Source organism: Rhinoraja longicauda, chromosome 1 (genome assembly GCF_053455715.1).
Source record: "Rhinoraja longicauda isolate Sanriku21f chromosome 1, sRhiLon1.1, whole genome shotgun sequence".
NCBI lineage: Eukaryota > Metazoa > Chordata > Chondrichthyes > Rajiformes > Arhynchobatidae > Rhinoraja > Rhinoraja longicauda.
The window spans coordinates 90,921,593-90,945,235 of NC_135953.1; the positions used below are offsets into that span (position 1 = coordinate 90,921,593).

At 42.7% G+C, this 23,643-nt stretch overlaps 1 protein-coding gene across 5 annotated transcripts in view; it reads right to left on the reverse strand.

Moving 5' to 3' along the window:
- Positions 1-23,643, reverse strand: part of fras1 (Fraser extracellular matrix complex subunit 1) — a 427,133-nt gene that overhangs the window by 51,815 nt on the left and 351,675 nt on the right. For all 5 annotated transcript variants that reach the window (XM_078402250.1, XM_078402222.1, XM_078402240.1 and 2 more), the window contains 9 exons: positions 19,842-19,992; positions 18,580-18,739; positions 15,490-15,658; positions 12,502-12,748; positions 9,903-10,247; positions 9,419-9,579; positions 6,244-6,391; positions 4,614-4,819; positions 2,332-2,488 (listed from right to left, as the gene is read on the reverse strand). In XM_078402250.1, coding sequence (XP_078258376.1) covers positions 2,332-2,488; positions 4,614-4,819; positions 6,244-6,391; positions 9,419-9,579; positions 9,903-10,247; positions 12,502-12,748; positions 15,490-15,658; positions 18,580-18,739; positions 19,842-19,992 — 1,744 coding nt within the window. The remainder of the gene's footprint in view (positions 1-2,331; positions 2,489-4,613; positions 4,820-6,243; positions 6,392-9,418; positions 9,580-9,902; positions 10,248-12,501; positions 12,749-15,489; positions 15,659-18,579; positions 18,740-19,841; positions 19,993-23,643) is intronic.

Below are 23,643 nucleotides of genomic sequence, written 5' to 3' on the forward strand. Positions count from 1 at the left end.
TGTCTCTGGGATGTGGGAAGAAACTGGAGCACGGAGGAAACCCACATGGTCACAGGGTGAATGTGCTAACTCCATACAGACAGCACCTGATGTCAGGATCGAATCCGGGTCTCTGGTGCAGTACAACCAAAAAATAAGTACAGATAATGGGTGCAGAAAAAAAAACAAAAAACTCAGCCCTTGAGTTGTTGCCTTTAGAGTGGAGCTTACAACAGCTGGCCTTCCAGCCCTCACCTCAGTTACCTAACACCCCTCACCTCAGAGTTACCTGTCACACTCCCCCCTCAAAGTTACTTGTTACACCTCATCTCAGAGTTACTAGTCATCTCTCACCTCAGATATACCTATTATCCCTCACCTAGACATGTTAAGGGAAAAAGAGTAGCAAAGTCAAATGTGGGTCCCTTGAAGGCAGACCCGGGTGAAATTATTATGGGTAACAAGAAATGGCAGAAGAGTTGAACAGGTACTTCGGATCTGTCTTCACTAAGGAAGACACAAACAATCTCCCAGATGTACTAGAGGACAGAGGATCTAGGGGGTAGAGGAACTGAAAGAAATTTTCATTAGGCGAGAAATAGTATTGGGTAGACTAATGGGACTGAAGGATGATAAATCCCCTGGGCCTGATGGTCTGCATCCCAGGGTCCTCAGGGAGGTGGCTCTAGAAATAGTGGACGCATTAGTGATCATTTTCCAATGTTCAATAGATTCAGGATCAGTTCCTGTGGATTGGAGGATAGCTAATGTTATCCCACTTTTCAAGAAAGGAGCGAGAGAGAAAACGGGGAATTGCAGACCAGTTAGCCTGATTTTGGTGGTGGGAAAGATGCTGGAGTCAATTATTAAAGAGGTAATAACAGTGCATTTGGATAGCAGTAAAAGGATAAGTCCAAGTCAGCATGGATTTATGAAAGGGAAATCATGCTTGACTAATCTTCTGGACGTTTTTGAGGATGTGACAAGTAAAATGGATGAAGGGGAGCCAGTGGATGTAGTGTATCTAGACTTTCAGAAACCCTTTGATAAGGTCCCGCACGGGAGATTAGTGACAAAAATTAGAGCACATGGTATTGGGGGTAGGGTGTTGACATGGATAGAAAATTGGTTGGCAGACAGGAAGCAAAGAGTAGGAGTAAACGGGTCCTTTTCATAATGGCAGGCAGTGGCGAGTAGAGTGCCGCAAGGCTCGGTGTTGGGGCCGCAACTGTTTACCATATATATTAATAATTTGGAAGAGGGAATTAGAACCAACACTAGCAAGTTTGCGGATGACACAAAGCTGGGTGGCAGTGTAAACTGTGAAGAGGATGTTAGGAGGTTGCAGGGTGACCTGGACAGGTTGAGTGAGTGGGCAGATGCGTGGCAGATGCAGTATAATATAGATAAATGTGAGGTTATCCACTTTGGTGGCAAAAGCAAGGAGGCAGAATATTATTTCAATGGTGTTAGGTTAGGTAAGGGGGAGGTGCAGCGAGACCTGGGTGTCCTTGTACACCAGTCACTGAAAGTTGGCGTGCAGGTACAGCAGGCAGTGAAGAAACCCAATGACATGTTGGCCTTCATAACAAGAGGATTTTAGAATAGGAGTAAAGAGGTTCTTCTGCAGTTGTATAGGGCCCTGGTAAGACCACATCTGGAGTATTGTGTACAGTTTTGGTCTCCTAATTTGAGGAAGGACATCCTTGTAATTGAGGCAGTGCAGCGTAGGTTCACGAGATTGATCCCTGGGATGGCGGGACTGTCATATGAGGAAAGATTGAAAAGACTAGGCTTGTATTCACTGGAGTTTAGAAGGATGAGATGGGATCTTATAGAAACATATAAAATTATAAAAGGACTGGACAAGCTGGATGCAGGAAAAATGTTCCCAATGTTGGGCGAGTCCAGAACCAGGGGCGACAGTCTTTGAATAAAGGGGAGGCCATTTAAAACTGAGGTGAGAAGTAACTTTTTCACCCAGAGAGTTGTGAATTTGTGGAATTCTCTGCCACAGAGGGCAGTGGAGGCCAAATCACTGGATGGATTTAAGAGAGAGTTAGATAGAGCTATAGGGGCTAGTGGAATCAAGGGATATGGGGAGAAGGCAGGCACGGGTTATTGATTGTGGACGATCAGCCATGATCACAATGAATGGCGGTGCAGGCTCGAATGGCCGAATGGCCTCCTCCTGCACCTATTTTCTATGTTTCTATGTTTCCCTTTCAGAATTTTGTTCATGAAAATAAACATTTTACCGTTGAACCACATAATTTAAAGCATAAATTATTCAGAGGTATGAGAAGGCAGTCTACAGCTACTGAAAGGTGCCTGGAAAACAATGTAGCTTACCATCCTCATCGTTTGAGATAGTTACAGTGGCCATGTTATTCTTCCCGACTTTGGCTCCACTCCAGTGATTGCCCATGGGATTGCCCAAGTGAAGTTGGAACTTTTCTTCAGGCTCAAAGACAGTGTCATCATTTATTACAACTGTGCAATTCTTTACCTATGTTTTAAAGGTAAATATTAGGCGAAAGGAGCAAGATGAGTGATGAGACCCCCCCCCCCCCCCCCCCCGAAACACACCCAAATTACGTACAAACATTGTGCAAGAAAGCCACTTTATACCTGTATCAAGGCTATAGAAACTAGTTCCTGTTGAAATTCTGCCCATTAGGGGAAACTGGACCAGATGTGATTCACCCTGGTATGAATGTTGTTTTTGCAGCATCATTGGCACATGCAATGTTGTCATCAACAATGCTCACCTTGATCGTACCAATAGAAAATGGAGCATCAGGTCAGTGTACAACCTAGTACCTGTGTCACTAACTCCGAGTAAAACAAGGAGCAAAGACTTTGGCAAGCTTTGTGAGGAGGCATGAATTAAAGAGTCCACACTGAGGTGATTGATTCTCTGAGGTTTTAAAGTCTTGCATCTTTTGCAAATCGTTCCTGGGTCTCCAGTTCTTCCTGAAGCTATACACAGCAGAGATACATGCTACTATATCTGTGAAATGATGATCCATAACTCACAGAGGCGACTCAGTGTATTGGACTCGATATGTATCGGGAGTCATGGGGACGTGTCACTTGCCCTAAACCCTGATCAACACTCCTATTTCCTCTCACCTTTGTGGCAGCCTGTATACTGCTAAATTATGGCTGCCATGGAGAGGGGCCCTGGAGGCAAAGACACGGCAACTAGACAGTCTGCAGAAATTTGCCACCTTAAGCATCTTTTAAAGCAACATTTTCCCAGTTTTTGAATTTTTACCTGAGGGAAGTTTATTTGACAAAATTATTAGTTGTACGTGTGACTCTACAAGTCGACACAGCAGAATCTTTTCACAGCTTATGGGACTTGGGTTTACAACTCCATCTCTGTGTAATTTAGTAATATGTAATGGGATAAGCTTGTTTGAGCCTGATATGTTGTAAATAGATCAAAAAATGCATGGTTGATTGAGGTGAGTGTTTTGCAACTCTCATCTCTGCAAGTCTGCTGAAGCTTGTTTCCAGCTCAAAGTAAAATAAGAATCACCAGAGAATAAAGGATACCTTAGGGCAATAACATGTCAGGAGTTGTTACGATCTAAACATCATGAAAATCCTTTGATTTGATGATTGCTTAAAATAAAAGCATTAAAAAAAAATTCAATAAATAAATATGTTCTGTGTGACTTTCAGGATAAGAGGCTAATGTATTCAGTTCCTGTGCTGCCCACTTTGGACAGTCTATAGCCAGTGATAGTTTCAGGGGGATTAAAGGAAGTATTTTCTGGGAGACCAGCTTTACATCAATCTAGGGTATCTACCCAAATTATTTGACTATAAAAGGCAGGAATCATAGCAAAGAATCCTTACTCCATTTATTGAAGTCTAGTGTGTTATACCTTGCAAATGTTCCTTCTTTTACAGAGGCAGACCAAGTTACAACTCCTAAACCAAATACAGCTTTATTTATATAAACTGCATTAATGCGATTATATTGTTTCAGTAAAAAGAAAATACATTCTTTATATACAATGAAAACAGAGATGCTATCTGACCTGCTGAGTTACTCCAGCACATCGGTATATAAAAGCATCCGCACTTCCTATCTATACAGTTTAGCCCTTTAATTGTCAGGGACTTTCCCCTGAGGCTGCACACACCTCATCCACGGTGATGAGGCAGAGGCCTAGTGTAATTCTGTGGAATCAGCCAAGCACCCAGAACAGAAAGATGAGAATGTTGCCATTTACAGATTTCCTCCCTGTCACACTCCATCCTATCCTGGAAATACTAACAGTCTTTCATGGACACTGGATCAAAATCTTGGAACACCCTTCCCAATATTTTGTGGGAGTACCTTCACCACACGGCCCACAGCAGTTCAAGGAGCCAGTTCAACACCATCTCTCAAGGGCAATTGGGTTAGGTATTAAATACCAACCCTTGTCAATATTGCCCATATCCCAACAATGAATAAAATACAAAAAATGCTCCCATGTAGCAACCAGGAGGGTATTGTGGTGTTATTAATACCATATACTATAGTAATACCATATAATACATAGTACATAAGTTGAAGGAAATTACAAGAAAGTGGAAAATGAACCTATAAAACACATTAAAATGAGGTTTACCTTTTCTCCTTTTTGGAATGTAAGGCGTGAATCATCTGAATTCCTTCTTTCTTCAAAGTCTTCCATCAAGGCCGCAGTCAGCTGTTGCGTATAACATCTCACAGACGATTCATAGCTGAGATCGCCAGTTCGGATGACGGAAACATGCAATCCATCTTCCTTTTCCTTTACTCTGTAGACGTCCTTACCAAACTGCATGCTCGGGACTGAAACACCCAGAAAGATTCAACATTTCCTGTTAATTCCTTGAAAATAAACTTTTATTTAACATGACTTTTATCAAGTCTAACTTCACTCTTTAATCATTTGAGATGTATTTTATTCACCATTGATCCCACTGAACTCAGAGCATAACATTTAAAAAAAAGTCAAAGTAGTTGGCATAGTGAAGCAGCTGCCTCACAGCACCAGAGACCAGGTTCAATCCTGTCCTCGGATGCTGTCTGTATGGAGTTTGCACATTCTCAGTCTGATTGTGTGGGTTTCCTCCAGGTTTTCCCCCTACATCACATAGACGTGATGGTATGTGAATTGACCTTTGAAAATTCTCCCTTGTGTAGGTGAGTGGTGGAATCTGGGAGAATTTATAACAATAAAGTGGGAATAAAATTGGATGAGATTAGTGTAAATGGGTAATTGATGATCAGCATGGACTATGGTGGGCCAAAGGGCTTGTTTCCTTATTATATCTCTCCATCTGTTTAGTCCTTTGTGTAAATGACAATTTCATACCTTGGATTTGAACACTTCTACTCACTAATGCAATCACCCACTGACTGTTTACAACATCTTCAGCATTCACTGTAATTTTTCACTTAATTGTAATATGCTCTTCATCAAGTTATGGTATAACAGCTACTATTGCTCCCACATCGAGCCTACGTGACATTGTTCTGGATTGCCATAAAACATCCAAGTTTCTGTTCAGTATGTGCTTCCCACAGAACCTATGTGGATAAAGCAGATCCACTCCTGAAAAAGGCAAAAAGGCTCTTGCTTCCCATCCTAAAGAAATGCACCTGATTGAGGCAGAGAGCGCGAGTGAAAGTAAATAAATAAATATTGCACAAGTTGACTGTTCCTTGTCCTTCCCTGTACTCATTCACAGAAATACCCAAATGTGGACAGGTTACATTCATAAAGTACGTTGTATACAGAACCAGTAAAATAGACACACAAACAACTGCTGACGCTAGTCTGAAGAAGGGTTCCAACCCAAAATGTCACCCACCTATCCATATCTTCCAGAGATGCTGCCTGATCCGCTGAGTTACTCCAGCATTTTGTGGGTTTTTTTTTAAATTCTGTGCTTTTTTCATTAAAAACGTGACAATGGATCATTACAAAATACTTGAGAATTAGTTGTGTAAAAATGTGTCACAGCACATTTACTAGTGATGCAAGGCATCCTAATGGTAATGTCTCTTGCACTCAGTGTGACCATTTCTTCCTCTACTGCATTAGTAATTAAGAATTGAACTGTAAAATAAGTAACAGCAGATAATCATAAGGAAATTAACAATTCATAAGCTTACTCATTTTAACTCAAGTGACTTTCTTGCTCTTGCATAAACTAATATTATTAGATTTAGAGAAGCATTCTGCTTAAACAGTCACAGGCACAACCTACCATCCTGAAAGGTGTCATTGATAGCAACGATGGCTTGGTAGGGTTTAGTCAGCTCTGCTCCTTGCGCTGAGCTCAGGAATACAATGAAAGTTTCATTCCCTTCAATGATTGGGTTCTGTACATCATCCAGAATGGTCAACGTACAACTCTGTATAGGACAACGAGGATAAGATTCATGAGAAACCTTGCTTATCAGATGGCTAATTGATACGAACATTTATTGATGATATAACCTCATTTGGCGAGGAAAAACAGCATCCTTTACGATGTTAAAAAGTATTCTATTTTCTCCCTCCTGCCTCCTTCCTGGTCAGCTGCAGTTACATCAATAAGATCTGTACTTCCCAACTTTACCAAAGATCTGACTTATATGTAAATCAACAAACATGAAAAGTGTAATCTATATACTAAAACTCTCGTTTGTTTGTTTGTTTGTTTGTTTGTTCTTGAACTACAGCCAAAGCGGTACATGATAGCGCAACAATTTTAGGCCTACCTTACTCACTGTCGCCCCTTATGGTGCTAATGGAAGAAGTTTCATTGAAATCGGTGTTCTATTTTTAAAGTTATTCACATTTTAAAATTAAATCTATCTCCTAGGAAGGGAGGGAGGGAGGAGGGAGGATAAGAGGGGTTGAGGGGAGGGGAAGGGGGAGGGAGGGGGGACGGAGGGGGAGGGGGGGAGGAGAGGGTGCTGCACCAATGCAGGAGAGGTGTGGGCCCAAAGGGTCCACTTGGTCTAGTGAAAACTAAAGTTTCTTGTTTGGTATTGGCAATGCAGCTTGAAGTTGGAGAAGCTTGCAATATTGAACTGAATTATGCTGTCTGTGACCAGCACTTCTAAAGGAAATTGGCAGCATTTAACTGGCCCCACACAAATAGTTCTGGGCCTTGAATACTTGTTCTGACCCAAGGATTTGTTCAATGACAGATGCCGGCATATTTGTCATTCCGCTGTCACTGAACTCCAAGGACAGAACCAAGGTTTGCTGGGAATCCCCAGAATTACGTTGAGATATATGGTGGAAAAGCTATTGAAGAGGAATCTTATGGATAGGATTTACTTGCATTTGGTAGAGAATGGGATAATTAGAAACAGTCAGCATGGCTTTATCCGAGGTGGGTCACTACAAATGTGAGTGTTTGCTGAGGGGGTGATGATGGTGATTGATGAGGGTAGTGCAGAGGAAGTTGTGTCTATGGCATTTACCAAGGCATTTGACAAGGTTCCCCATGGAAGGCTAATCCAGAAGATTATGATGCAAGGGATCTAAGATGACTTGGTACTTTGACTACTGACTGACCCATAGAAGACAGAAAGTAGTAGTCGAAGCTTTATTCTGGCAGGGGATCTGTGACAAGTGGTGTTCCACACAGATTAGTGCCGGAACCTTTGTTGTATGTGATATATATAAATGATTTGGATGAAAATGTAGATGAGTTGGCTAGTAAGTTAGCAGACGACACAAAGATTGGTGGCGTTGTGGGCAGTGAAGAAGGAGGCCAAAAGACATAGCAAGATATAAATCACTAACGGTATGGACGGAGAAGTGGCAGATAGAGTTTAATCAGGATAAGTGTGAGGTGTCAAACTCTTGGAGGTCAAATGTAAGGGGAAGGCATACTTAATGATAGTCCCCTTAACAGCATTGATGTATCGAGGGATGTCATGTTGCTGCTTTATAAAACTTTGGTTCGGCCGCGTTTGGATGAATGTCGGCGGTTCTGGTTGCCCCCATTACGGCTTTGAGAGGATGCAAAAGAGGTTTATCAGGATTAGAGGGTATGAAATATAAGGGGAGGTTGGACAAACTTGGCATGTTTTCTCTGAAGCGTCAGTGGCTGAGGAGAGACCAGATAGAAGTATGTAAAATTGTGGCAGGCATAGGTATGACAGGCAGTCAGAATCCATTTCCCAGATAGAAATGTCAAATACCAGAGCACATAGCTTTAAAATGAGGGGGAGTGTTTGAAGGAGATTTGCCAGGCAAACTTTTTTTTACATGGAGATGCCTGGAACGTGCTGCCTGGAATGGGGTGGTGGTGGAAGCAGATATATTAGTTGTATTTAAGAAGCTTTTAGATAGATAAGTGAAGGTGCAGGTAAAGGATGGATCAGGGTCATATACAGGCAGAAGGGATTAGTTTAATCTGCCGTCATATCTGGCAGAGACAATGGTGGGCCGCAGGGCCTGTGCTTGTTTATGTTCTATGCAAATCCACCACTCGTCTCATTCAGACCTGGTGTAGGATAAGAGATCCCGTTAATTTTGAGTAGAGTTCTTGGCCTGGAAAATGGAGAAGGCAAGAGTTTAAAAAAAATCTATTTCTACAAACTTCCATCACTTGCAACAGTTTTTAAGTGCCGCCCCTAATGTTGTGTTGCAGCCTTATAAAACTATGGTTATCCACACTCTCCTCAACTGAGAGTGTGGACTCATAAATGAACCATCCATCAAGTGTTTTCATCAAATGAGTCATATTTATTTTTAAATCTGTTAAAAAGGCCTCACAACTTTGGCAGAATACACAGCTCTGCAGGCAGTGGGCCAGGCTCTGCACAGTCTGGCCCAGGATAAGGAGATATGATTCCACCAACTCACACAGCCTGCTACAACTTCTGACAAACTGACTGATAATCTTTCCTTTTGAAAAGGTTTATGTTTTCTGCCCTTCTCTTTTATTGTCATAGCAAGACATTTAACAGTCTCTGGTGAGACTTCCTGAACTTCTGTCTTCCGTCCCTTGCTGAAGGTGTACAAAAGAAATCTGTGTGAGTTTTTCTCATAGGGAACTACCCAAGTTTCAGAGTCCTTGTGCAGAAAAATTGCCCAGTGTCACCTGCAAACTGCGCATGGCACAAAGAAAGCAATAAATACATGGTGTCACTGAAACTTCGGCAATATGAGAAATTTGGGTCTGTGTTCTTGTAACCAAGCATTAACTCAAACCACTAAACCTCAACTGAGAGCGTGCACTCAAAAAGAGATCATCCTTCAAATGTTTTCATCTTTCTGACCTAGCAGACATGACTGAGATTGTGAATGGAATGTGGATAGGAATTATAGGCATAAAACTATTTCACTTCCCTTCTGCTTTCACACACATTATCATCATGTGGCCGCTCACTGTTTGTCCTATGTACACGGTGATAGGCCGGTACTGAATAACTTACTGATTCCGTTTTCCCCGGTGCAAAGTCGATCCTCTTGGAGCTCGGGATGTAGTCAATGCCGGGAGTGGCAGAGGGAGGGTCGGAAGGGCGGGTGGCACACCACACGGAAGTGGGAGTGGACAAATCACTGCCTTGCCTGGTGATCGGTATTTCAATGGAACCTAGGAGTAAATCCAAGTCACTGTTGCAAATCGCAGCAACCTTGTGTGCAATCACAGCTTTTATACTTTGCAACGATTGCATTTTTTACATTTGGTTCTTTAAATCCAATCTCATTCCTGTTACCACATATTAAGGATGACAGGGCAATCCATCTCATTTATTTGTTAATTATTCAAAGCACTTTCTCTGCTAAAAAAACCCCAACAAAATAATACAGGCAATATTTTTTAAATGAGTCAATTTCTTTTTGAATTTACAGTTCTTCCTGCTGCAATCAGTAATTAGCCGATTCACGATAACTGCAAAGTGATTATGTTCCTACCTGCATCTTCACTAACAGTAAAAGATGAGTTTCCAAGAAATACCAGAGAGGCATCATTGGGGCCGTTTATAACGACTTTGGCAGCTGCAACATCCCCAACCCGTGCATTGTCAGAAGCATCGGCCAAGATGATCTCAAAGTCCTCCTCTTCCTCGTATTCGCTGTCATCAATCAGCTTGACATCACACGTTGACATGCTTACGCCGGGGCCAAACACCACACGATTCTCGTTTGTCATTCCCCTGGATTTGAAATCAGAACCGGATTCCAGGGCATACAGACTGCTGCCCGTGGCTGTTTTTGGTACGGTGTAGCAGATGGCAGAGACCATACTGCTGGTGTCTCCTAAAGAACGACCACAGTTCAATGAGATGTGTGAATGCAGATTTTCCAAATCACATCGCAATTGTTTTTGTGCTTTTAATTCCTGTATTATTTTCAGAATTTCTATATTACATTAACTTCAGTCTCATTCAAATAGACAATAGGTGCAGGAGTAGGCCATTCGGCCCTTCGAGCCAGCACCACCATTCAATGTGATCATGGCTGATCATTCTCAATCAGTACCCCGTTCCTGCCTGTATTCCATTCCAGGAATACAGAGACTGCATCCATTAATGAAGGTGGTGTTTATTGCCTTGTGGAAGCAACAGCAAAGATTGCTTACTACTTCATTGCAAAGTTCCTGGTCTATTCACGCACAAAGTAAACTTGCTTTTTCACTTTTTTTTTCATTATCTCTTGAAGTATAGCGTGAATCCACAAGAAATGCTTTGCATTACAATAAATTAAAAATCAAATGTAAGGACTTCAACCTAAAATGTTATACCTGTTTCTCTTTCCACAGGTGCTGCCTAACTAGTTACATCTTTCCAGAACTTTTTTTTTGCTTTTTTGACAAAGTTGTCACCTGGATTAGCACATATTAGCTATAAGTAGAGCTTGGACTTATAGTACTCGGGTTATTTTGCTTGAGTGAAGGAGGTTGAGGGGTAAAAGGAGAGGCTGCATATGGAGTATTGTGTGCAGTTCTGGTCGCCCCATTACAGACAGGATGTAGAGGCTTTGAAATGGGTGCAGAATGTTTACCAGAATGCTGCCTGGATTAGAGGGTATTAGCGACAAGGCGAGGTCAGACAGACTTAGATAGTTTTTGCTCCAGCAACGGATGTTGTGTCAAGAGTGTTTTATTATCATATGTCCCAGATAGACAATGAACTTCCCACTTGCAGCAGCACAACAGAATATGTAAACATAGTACACTGTAAACAATATAATAAATGAGATAATAAAGTTCAGTTTGTGTGCTTATATATACACATACTTTATATGAAGTATGTGTATATATACAGACACACACACATACGCACACAGAAAAAAACAAACAACAATAATAGTGCAATAATAACAATAATAGTCTACGTAGTTCAGAGCTTAATGGAGGTTATAGTGTTTAATAGCCTGATGGCTGTAGTGAAGAAGTTGTTCCTGAACCTGGACGTTACAGTTTTCAGGCTCCTGTACCTTCTTCCCGATGGCAGGGGTGAAATGAGTGTGTGGCCAGGGTGGTGTGGGTCTCTGGTTATGCTGGCTGCCTTTTTGAGGCAGCGACTCCTGTAAATCCTTTCAATGCTGGGGAGGTCAGAACCCTTGATGGACTGGGCAGTGTTCACAACTTTTTATTGGTAGTGACCTGATAAAGGTTTATAAAATTATGAGAGGCATAGAGAGGATAGAATCAGTCAGAATCTTCTTCCTAGGGTGGAAATGTCAAGTACTGGTGAACAAACTATGAATTACATCCTTTATGGGTTTATGTCCCACGAACCCTTGTGTAAGTCGCATCACGTAAGTCGCAAACAGAAGTGCTACTGCACACATGTAAATTTACTACTGTATACTGCGTAATACCAGTGGGAGCCATGAGAGGGCTCCAACGCAGAGACCACATGGGAGCATCCATGAGAATAGCTGGATGTGCAGTGGCGCACTGATACCAAGACAACCAGGGCGCGTGACTTGGAAATAAAGCAGTGGTCTTAAAGAATTGTTTACGTAAGGGCAAGTTTACGTAAATCGCCTATTACATAAGTCGGGGAGTGCCTGTACATTAAATGTTTAAACTTACTGAGAAAGTAAAATCTGCTACAATACAACAATGGATACTATTACTTATAACTAAGTTAAAGTTTGGATGTAGTAAGAGTTACAGTTGGAACATAAAATGCTCCAAAGTTCAAAATTCCCAAAGTCCTGTTACATGGAGTTAATTCCATGCTGTCTAAATCAATGACGATAATCTTTTGGACTATGGCTTCAAAACGTAAAACGTTTACAGAAAATTAATTCTGCAGATTGCGGTTATGTGCTTCATAGTTGGATGCCATCAACTTATTTCTGCAATCTATAAATTGAATAGATTAGAATTTTCAAATTATAATCTTGTTGAAGATCGCTGAAATAAGTTGATGCCATCAAACTATGAAGCACATAGCCACAATCTGCCTCTTCATTTGAAGTGTGCATCAAAAATTAAGTACTTCTAGGCTTCTTTTTTGTTTACATTTTTACAGGAAGAAAGAAAACAAATGATACAGACCTTTCCTTTCAACTGGAGCAAACAGGAATCCAGCACTTTCATTAACTCGATATAGTTTCTTGTCAAACTGAAGCGTGGGCTCGTCCTCTGTATCATTGATATTCACCTTGGCCCTGGTAATTTTCCCGAGCAATGCGTACGCAGGCATGCTCAGCTCCACGGTGAAGCTCTCAATGTTCTCAAACACCAGGTCATCGTTTATAACTATTGTACAGACTTTTGTGTCTTCTCTCTCATCAAACTGAACCTAATGAAGAACCAAACGTATGAAGTAAACATCATCTCTTCAATCCCATGCAAAGTTATTCCTGGTGCTTTAGAATTCCAATGACAAATTTACAATGAAGTATCTTTGATCCACCATTCCTTAGAGTAAAAACTGCTTCCAATCCCCTCATTTCCATTTTTTTGAAGTTGTGCACAGTTTCAGAAACCTACTGGGATAGCCTTCTTGCATCGGATCATTCCTCCTCTGTGTGCTTTTCATGGGCATTTAGCCAGAGGAGGCATCTTGTGCATCTGATTCCCTCTTCACCTAATGTTTACACAAGGGCAGCTCCAAGCAGGTGACAAATGACTCCTAACTTTTGTCTGATATTTATTATTCCCAACCACCAGGCCTGGCAGAGATCATTACACATTTGGGATCCTGCTGTCTCCACTTATGTCAGTAATATACTGGATGGTCCATTTCTGAACCAAGGCATCAGGGTAAAAACCTGGTCGCAATCAATCTGAAGAAGAGTCCCGACCTGAAACTTCACCTATCCATGCTCTCCAGCGATGCTGCCTGAACGACTAAGTTACTCCAGCACTTTTTTTTTTTGGTGAACCAGCATCTGCAGTTCCTTATTTCTACAGGATAAAAACCTTTATGTGCTTTTATTCAATATGTCTCACCAATAGCTCAGTCCATTCTCTAACTGATTGGAATGCCCTCAATCAGTGCAGGGTTGTGAAAGGTTTTCAGAGGACAAATAGTGGAAAGTACTCTCATTATTAGATCGTTTGAAGACAGAGTGGTAAAGTGGGATGGCAGGAGAGAAGAAACACACCCTAATTCCTAAGCAAAAGGGGAATGCGAGGAAAGCCTCACTATTAGCACCTTCAAAAGGGAATGGATTTGCAACCAAAAGAGAATAATTTTCAGAGGAGTGTGCAGAGGAATAGTATTGAGAGGATTGCTGTACAAGAAGCCAGCAGACTCAATGAACAGTCCTTCCCTCATTATGCAACAGTGTTTCAAAGGTTATGCTGTTAATATGTTAATATATTTAGATTGATACAAAAGCACCTTATATTGTACATTCGAAGAACTGCTGCAACACATGCAACGCTGTTCATCAAGTGTGTGCTGGTCCAATTACAGCAATCCCCTCAGTCCCATTCCCCAGCTCATTGACCAACATCCCTTATTCTCCCCAGAAAATTATTCTCTATCAGATACCACCGGGTAGCGCCCGCAATGGCCGCCTCGCCAACAGTCTGTCTCATCCCTTCCTGTGTTGTTTATAGTATGTGTTAAATGTATTATTAGTGTTCTTTAGGTGTGTATAATGCTTTGATGTGGGGCGTGGGGGGTTGGGGGAATCTTTTTTAATCTCTTACCTCGACGGAGATGCGACTTTTTCCGTATCGTATCTCCTTCCACACTGCGGCCTAACCGAGGAGCTGGCGGCCTCTGCTGGAGACCGACTTCGGGAGCTCCAACCGCGGGAGCCTGCGGACTTACCACCGCGGAGTTTGCAGTCCCTGTTGGGGATCGACCTTGGAGCTCCAGCCGCAGGAGCCTGCGGACTTACCATCGTGGAGCTCGCGGTCCCTGGTTAGAGACCGACTTCGGGAGCTCCAAGCCGCGGGAGCATCAACCGCCCCGACGTGGGAGCTTTGCTCGCCCCGACTTGGGGGCTTCGATCGCTGGCTGCGGGAGCTCCGATCGCCCCGACTGCGGATGGTTCGACTGCCCCGACCGCGGGAGAATAAAGAGGAAGAAGATAGACTTTATTGCCTTCCATCACAGTGAGGAACATGGGGAATCCGCTGTGGTGGATGTTTATGTTAACTTTTATGTAGTTGTGAGTCTTGTTGCTTTTTTTTAGTATGGCTGTATGGTAATCTGAGTTTCATTAAACTAACCTTTGAATCTTTGTAATTTACTTGCTTTTGAAGGTGCTGATTGTGAGGTTTTCCTCACGTTCCCTTTTTATCTACAAATTAAGGTCTATCTCTCTTCCACCACCTCCCCACCTTGTCCTCAAACTACCTGATAACAGGAGTGCTCTCCAGTTTTCATCCTATTTAAACCAATCACAATCTTGTCCTTTCATTAAATTGCTGTTCAAACCTCATTGCCTGGAGGAAAATGACCATAATGTTATAACTAAAGTCCTTTGTGTTTGGAAATATTCTGTTAAGTAATTTCTAGGATCTTCACATTCTGTATTCAATATTCCCGTTGTGACCTCACCTATGAATACAGATTCAACATCACTTCACTTCCTTTATACTCACAGTCCCTATGAATCCCAAGACTCCGTACACGAGATTAACCACTCCTCCAACATGCCCAGCTATTTTCAAAGCATTATACACATCCAAATTCCAGATCTCTCTGCTCTTTCACACCCTTTAAATCTGTGCCATTGGCTTGATGTTACTTTTATTTTTTCTTTCTCTCAAGGTGTATCATTTCATTAGCCTTTTGTCTGCCCATCCAGCCTGCTGATCAGTCTTTTATTTTTGTCCTCCTCACTGGTTTCAACTTCCAAACTTTGCATAATTTACGAATTTGGACATTTTACACCAGATCTCCACGTTTGCGTTAGATACAGCAGTGGCTCCTAATCTGACAGTGGGCAGTAGTTTGCTCCAGGTTCTCGGCACAGTGTCCCACAGGAGCAAGGAGTGAGGGAGATTTGTGTCCAGTTCCCAGCACAGTAACACCATCAGTGATGGGTGCCTCCATGCATAATACGACCTGGAACATACCTGACCTGCATACTCCACGTAATCCTGCTGGCTTAGCCTTAAACCAGCTCCAGATGTCGAAGTCGCCGACCCTTGCTCAGAACGACACAGTACGATCGCGTACTGATTGAGGTTACCAGTCCTCTTCACTGTGACACTCACAGAACCGGCCTTTTCACTCACGTTGTAACTGCCAACAGGAAAAGAGCTGAGATCAGGCTTGTTGCTATCACAAAAATATTGTGGTCGAGGACCCTTAATAATTAGGGGCAAAGACCAATCAACAACACATTCCTTGGAAAAAGGTCAAAGATGAGAATTGGAAATCCAATAATGAAGAGATTAGAAGCTGACGGATTGAAGGGGTTATACATCGAGGAGTTTGTGCACAAATGAAATCTTCCTCACAGTTATGGCACCAGAGTGACAGCAGTCCCAGATAACTTCCCGGCAAATGTAACCACACAGAAAGCGATGGGGCAGCGGTAGAGTAGCTGCCTTACAGCGCTTGCAGCGCCAGAGACCAGGGTTCTGCCCCGACTATGGGTGCTGCCTGTACGGAGTTTGTACATTCTCCCTGTGACGGCGTGGATTTTCTCCGAGATCTTCGGTTTCCTCCCACCCTCCAGAGACGTGCAGTTATGTGGTAAATGGGGTTAGTGTAAGTGTAAATTGTCCCTAGTGTAATGTGCCGGGATTGCTGGTCAGTGCGGACTCGGTGGGCCGAAGGGCCTGTTTCCGTGCTGTATCTTTCAACTAAATTAAACTAAGAAAGCATGACCATGATAGCTGAGGAAACACACGTAGCTGTGGTAGCAGTAACACAGAAAGCAAGACAGAGTGGAAAGTTGCGGGTATATTTTCTTGGTTCGTGCTCAGGAGTTCTGAATGCAATGAATTTCGTAAAATGAGATTGTTCTGTTAGTGCAGGGTAACTACCTCAATGGTGAAGGGAACTCTTATTTCTTGTTGACTATAAGAGCTAAGTGTGGTTAAATTAGCAGCTGAAAATTAGGCCGGATGGCAAAAATACACACACTTCATCACCCCATTTGATTTTCTAATATTTCCTGTGCCAAAATGCTTCACTGCGCTTGAAAGGAAAGGAAAGGAAAATCTCTTTAAATTCTCAACTTTGTCAAAAGAAAATAAAACATGATAAATTCATACCTCAAACAAATCTAAAGCAAAGGGGACATCTGTCCTCCATGCTCCAGACAGCATTGAGTTTTTCTCTTTTGTGAATTCTTATAGCATCGAAAAAGGCCTTTATTCCCACTGTGTGCTGGATCTCACTGCACATCTGCCTAATTACGTCTCACACACCTTCCTTTTCCCCTCAATCCTGCATTTCTGTCCTCCTCGAATATAAATGGAATAGAATGCCCCATAACAATTTACTAAGGAAATTATTTTAACCATGCAAATAGTTTGTGAGTCCACCTTCATGCATTGCCAGCATGAACCTTGTTTGATGGTCACCCACTCCCTCTCCTCCTGAACTCACCCGAGTAAAATGTGTTGCCAGCGAAGCTATTGGCTTTCTACCCACAACGCACGGATGCCTGGTGTCTCTTACCGCCCTCCCATCCCCACCACCTCCTTTGCTATCTTGTTGGGTTAAGGAACCTGGCTGATGTGAAGATGTACCCGAGTTATGAGTAGCATCCTACATGACTAGGTTAAGGTCTTCAATGCTCCTCTCCGTGAAGTAGGGCGTCAGCAGTGGTGAGGCCTCGGCGACAGTGGTGAGGCATCAGTGGCGGCAGCGAAGCCTCACGGCAATGGGGTCTCGGCGGTGGTGAAGCCTGGCGGCGGCGGCAACACCTCGCGAGACGGCCTGCGGTCGACGAGAGCGTGGGGGGACCGCCGTGAAGGAGGGGGAAGAACAATGGATAATGGGGATCCGGCGTGGGGGGAAAGCTGTGGGGGGGGGGGGGGAGAGGGGGAGAACATACGAGGAGCCGGCGTACTTTATAACTTTCTCTGTGCTGTAGGTGGCCGCTATTTGTATACCTTGGGTATGCAAGCAAAAAATACCACTGTGCCTTGTCACATGTGACAATAAAGTATTCCATTCCATTCCTCAGTTTCTGCCAGCACAATCACTAGCCACCCCTTTTTACTAACCATATGCCAATGTTACTTGAAAGGTAACTAGGATCGACACAGAAATGTTCTTGTCACCCACGAGCCCAGAGACTGCCTGAAGAAGGCTGATATTCATCTCTGAGGTAGTAGAAGCAAGATCTGTGTTGAAAAATGGAGGGATATGGGTTTCTTGTAGTCTTTTCCTCCACATGGGCCTAGTCGTAGACATCTCCTGGTGTCTTCAGGTGCTATAGTGGTCATCTCATCATCATATCATCATATCATATATATACAGCCGGAAACAGGCCTTTTCGGCCCACCAAGTCCGTGCCGCCCAACGATCCCCGCACATTAACACTATCCTACACCCACTAGGGACAATTTTTACATTTACCCAGCCAATTAACCTACATACCTCATAGTCCAACATAACATCACATGCTCTCACAGTGGCCCTGCAAAACTGATGATTCTTATTCCAGGGAACAGGATAAGATTACTTAGGACAAGAAGTGGGAGAATCTAGGATGAGAGGTCATAGCCTCAGAATTAAAGGACGTTCTTTTCGGAAGGAGACGAGGATAAATTTCTTTAGTTAGCGGGTGGTGAATCTGTGGAATTCTTTGCCACAGAAGGCTGTGGAGGCCAAGTCAATAGATTTTTTTAAGGCAGAGATAGATTCTTGATTAGTACAGGTGTCAGAGGCTCTGGGGAGAAGGCAGGAGAATGGGGTTAGGTGGGAGAGATAGATCAGCCTTGATAGAATGGCGGAGTAGACTTGATGGACCAAATGGCCTAATTCCACTCCTCTTCCTTATGACCTTATGACAGCATATCAACTAAAAGCCTGTGTAAAACAAATTTCTAAATGTTAATGACTAGAATACATTTATAATTACAAAGAGACTTTTCAGCTGCTCCCAAATATATTGTCATTCATGCAGCACTGTTGATGTGGACTTTCTACTGTGATGCAAGAAGAGGACGTAAATCAAACGGCAGCATATTCACGATTCCCACCTGGTGTATTCGAAGCTGATGAGTGACCACTGGATGTGGAACACGTTATCGCTGACAATGTTGGGCTTGCTATCTTTCACCAAAAACTTGAACGTGTCCATGGTCTTTTGAATCTTGTCTTCATTTAGAATGTAGCTGATCAAACCCAAGTTAATATCCTCTGCAAGGAAACAAATTTGGAGAGTTTGTTGCACGTAAAATAACTATTGCTCAGCTTTTGCCCTTTACAGATAGAAAACTAATGAAGAATTAATTTGGATTCTGAAACAGTCTGACGAAGGGATCCAAGCAGAACTGACACCTGTCCATTCCCTCCCCAGACCTGACAACCCATGTCGATCCACGTTCCCCCAGCACTTTGTGTTTTGCAAAGTAAACGGGACTTAATGCAAGCAAATGGGATTATCATAGATAGTCATAATGGTCGCATAGACAAGATCACACACTCCTCATGCATTAAGGGCACAACATGCCCAGAACTGAGAACAAGCTGAGGGATCAGACTACAGGAGAAATGAGGGAATGAAGAGCTCAGTAGACATTAGAGATACAGCATGGAAACAGGCCTTTCGGCCCAGCGGGTCTGCGCCGAACATCGATCACCCCTTATACTAGCACTATCCAACATGCACAAAGGAGAACTTACAATTTTACCAAAGCGAATTAACCTATAAACCTGTACATCATATAGTGTGGGAGGAAACCGGAGCATCCGGAGAAACCCCACGTGGTTACAAGGAGAATGTACAAACTCCGTACAGGCAGCACCCATAGGTAGGATTGAACCCGGGTCTCTGGTGCTGTAAGGCAGCAACTCTACCGCTACACCATTGTGCCGCCCCAGTAGCTTTCTGACCTGAAGCTGACGTAGTTTCTTTGGAAGTAGAAAACAGGCAAGGTTGCTTGGTCTGGCCTCAGGCTGGGAGAGGTTGGGTGAAGGGGTTGGCAAAGGAGGCCTTCCTGGGCATGGAACGGCTGCTCTGGCTATCAGAACCACCCAACCACATCCAACTGAGCAGGATGATCAACATCCAAGGCACACAATTAGTTCTGCCCGTTGCTTTAAATAACGGGGCCATTGGTACCATCCTGTGTGCCGAGCACCCACAAAAAACAGGAAGAAAGCTCCAAATTCTCTCTCATAAACCGTGATGTGAAGACAACCCGAGAGAAGCAATTAAACTTGTCCACTCAATCAGAGTTCTTTTATCTGAAACAGCCACCAGTGCATGAGATCAGCAAAGCAGTTGATGAGAACTCACCCTGCGTGAACGTTAATACAGGGGCTCCGGGCCTCAGTTTGTTCTCCAAGTGTCCGTGGCTTGGCTCCGAGGTTACCTCATAAACCAGTTGCTTGTCTTCCGTGTCAGGATCAATGGTGAACAGTTCCCTCTTCGTGATCAGGTTCATGGCCTGATTGGCAAAACATAATTATTTCACTAAATTACGATATGTGAAGGAAACGCTGTTATGAGAATTGGACAACTAATGGTGTCAGAATGGATATTAATGTAGGTGCAGGAACAAAAAATCAATAAAAACAAATAAGCTTCGGTCTTCCATTGAAAAGAGAACCAATTGCATCTGATGAAAGATCATTGACCTGAACATCTGTCAGTGCTCTGTTAGCTGAGTATTTGCTGCATTTTCTGCTTGTATCTCAGTTTTCCGTCAAGTCCCTTATGTGCACCCACAGTTGGGTTGGAGAGGTGACCATGGGACCACAGGAGAGGTGACCACGAGAAACCTATGCTGCTTTGTTGGACTCCTCTTGTGGCTACAAGAGCAGGTCAGAAGCCCGGGATCCTGCAGCGTGAAACTCACCCCAACGTCTGTCCAACATCTAGAAGCTAGTGGGTCATGCAGCATCTCTGGAAGACATGGATAGGCAATGTTTCAGGTCCGGGACCCTTCTCCAGAGATGCTGCCTGACCCGTTCAGTTACTCCAGCACTCAGTCCTTTTTGTAAACCTGCATCTGCAGTTCCCTGGGTCTATATCTACAAGCTCAAGTTAAGAATGAGATGGAATTTCCTCCACTCGTCTGGATGAATGCAGCATCAAGCTGGACACCATACAAGACATAGAAGCCCATTTGATAGACACCCATCCACAACCATTGATTAAATCCACCACGACTCCAACAGTAACAGCAGTTTGTACCATCCATTGGAAACACTGCAGTAACTCACCAAGACACCCTCGACAGCAGCTTCCAAACACAACCTTTACTATTTAGAAACCTGGAATTTGTCCTCCCAAACACCACCCAGACCTGGGAATCTGTCACCATTCCTTCACCGTTACAGGAGAAAGGCAGCAAGAGTTTTCTCAGTTGATTTAATTATGTTAATTTAAATGTTTTTTATAATATACAATAAGATTGTATGCGTGTGCTGTGTATGTGTGTGCGCATGTGAACATGCTTTTAGTCTCAGCTTTTATAAATATTTAAGGGTTTTTAATCTTTTTTTCCTAAATGCTTTTGCTACCCTCATCCATGTTACCTTTCAGCTTTGACAGCTGGTGAGCCTGAAGGTTGGGGTTTGTCAGCTCAAAAAGCAGAGCCAGTCACACGAGCTGGGAGAGGCCCGGGGTTTTCATAAGCTTTTAAGTGGTAGGAGTAGAATTAGGCCATTCAGCCCATCAAGTCTACTCTGCCATTCAATCATAGCTGATCTATCTCTCCCATTCTCCTGCCATCTCCCCATTACCTCTGACACCTGTACTAATGAAGAATCTATCTATCTCTGCCTTAAAAATATCCACTGACTTAGCCTCCACAGCCTTCTGTGGCAAAAAATTCCACAGATTCACCACCCTCTGACTAAAATCTCTATCTATGCCTCTCATAATATTTTATACAGGTCTCTCCGCAATCTCGGGCGTTCCAGAGAAAACAACCCAAGTATGTCCAACCTCTCCTTGTAGCTAATGCCCTCTAATCCAAGCATCTTTCTGGTAAACAACTTCTGCACACTTTCTAAAGCCTTCACATCCTTCTCGTGTTGGGACGACCAGAACTGCACGCAATACTTCAAATGCAGCCCAACTAAAGTCCTATAAATTGTGTTGGAACTTCAGATCTGAAGAAGGGTTCAGACCCGAAACGTCACCCATCCTTTTTCTCTAGAGATGCTGCTTGGGCCGTTGAGTTACTCCAGCAGTTTGTGTCCATCTAAAGTCCTGTAAAGCTGTGTCATGACCTCCTGGCTCCCATGCTCAAAAAACTCCATCAAGCTAGTAAGACACGACTTGAAGTGTAAAAAGCCAAACTGACTGCCTCTTTTCTTCCATTTTCTTCCAAGTCGGAGTAAATCCTATTCCGAAGAATCCTCTCCAATAGCTTCCCTATCGTTGATGTTTGGCTCGCTGGCTTATAACTCCCTGGATTCTCCCTACTTCCCTTCTTAAACAAAGGAACAACATTAGCTACTCTCCAGTCCTCCGGAAATGGCCTCTGGCTGGAGCCCTGTGGCTCACCCGGCTTTGTTTCCCTGCATACCCTTTAAACTTACCAACGTTTATTATATTATTACTGTGAAATATTTAAAGAATTTAATTAGAAGTGTGACACACAAAGTTGGAGTAACTCAGCGGGTCAGGCAGCTTCTCTGGAGAAAAGGAATGGGTAACATTTTGGGTCAAGACACTTCTGTGGTCTGAAGAAGGGTCAAGACCCGAAAAGTCACCCATTCCTTTTCCCCAGGGATGCTCCCTGACCCGCTGAGTTACTCCAACTTTTTGTGCCTATCTTCGGTTTAAACCAGCATCTGCAGTTCCTTCCAACACACTATGAATTAGAAGTGTACTGGAGTATTGTTAGAAATAGCATCCAAAAGTCTAGCAAATCTACTAGCACCGCCAATGTCCAGCACATTCTGGATTATCAGATTTTGAATTAAATTTATATGTTAAAAGGATAAATGCAAAGGAATTTAAAGGGGACACTCTTATAAATTCAAATCATTTTGAGTGTTGAGAGGGGTTGCTCTTTGACAGGAGCTCCCGTGAGAATGTGGCAGCAGTTATCAGATAAATACACATTGCAACTGTACAGGAATTTACTCCCTTGTAAATAACTACACTGAATGTACAAAATTCCTTATTGAATATGAAATCAAAAATTGGTGGAATCACTCAGCAGGTTAAGCATCTGTGAAATGAGAAACAAAAGTCATGGCCTAAAACATTAAACCTGTTTCTCAATCCACATATGCTGCCTGATCTGCTGAGGACTTCCAGCATTGTCTATCTAGTGTATAGTCAGATTTCTGACACTTGGTTTTTTTCTGATTTTCATTCCATCTTTGGTAGGTTAATGTCAAGTAATCTTTCTTATAACAAGCTTTGCAAAATAAAGATAATGCAATAAAAATTGAATTGTATTACTTTCAGTGTTTGCGTATTTTAAAAGGGTCATCATGACAATCCAAATCTCTATCAAAATCTAATCTGTTAATCTTGGATTGAAACACAGAATTAATTAATTGATGCAATTGCTCATTCAAGTTTGTTTTACTGCTAATGTTATTATCATTCAGAAAACTACCCGGCACAGTATCTATGTTTCCATAGTAGTTTGCCTTGTTAATCGCTATTTACTGCTCTGTACATTTACATGAAGATAAATATTAGTTCAAATTGAGTAATGAAAAGCAATTTTACAATAACACAAAGTGTGTGTCCCGAAAATCCGAATGGATGTGTTCTACACACATACAATGAACGCTTGAGTTAATTACAGATCTGCAGCAGATCAGAACCAATGGTTTATTCGATGTGACAGGCAGAATAACAAACTGACGACAAGATCACTGGCACTTCCTCAGAGAGCAGAAGTTGAAATATACTGTTTAAGATAACGCTACAAATTAAACAATATCTTACTTTCTAGATTCTTATCTTAAATTTCAAATCCCTTCACGGCCTTCGCTCTTCTGTAGCACCCTTAGACTCAAATCCTTCCAAAATGTCAGTGTTCCTCCACTTCGCTTCTCTTAAGAAGCCTGGTTATATTTACTCCAATTTTATCGTGTTATCTTCAGGTAAAATTCTTAAGGGA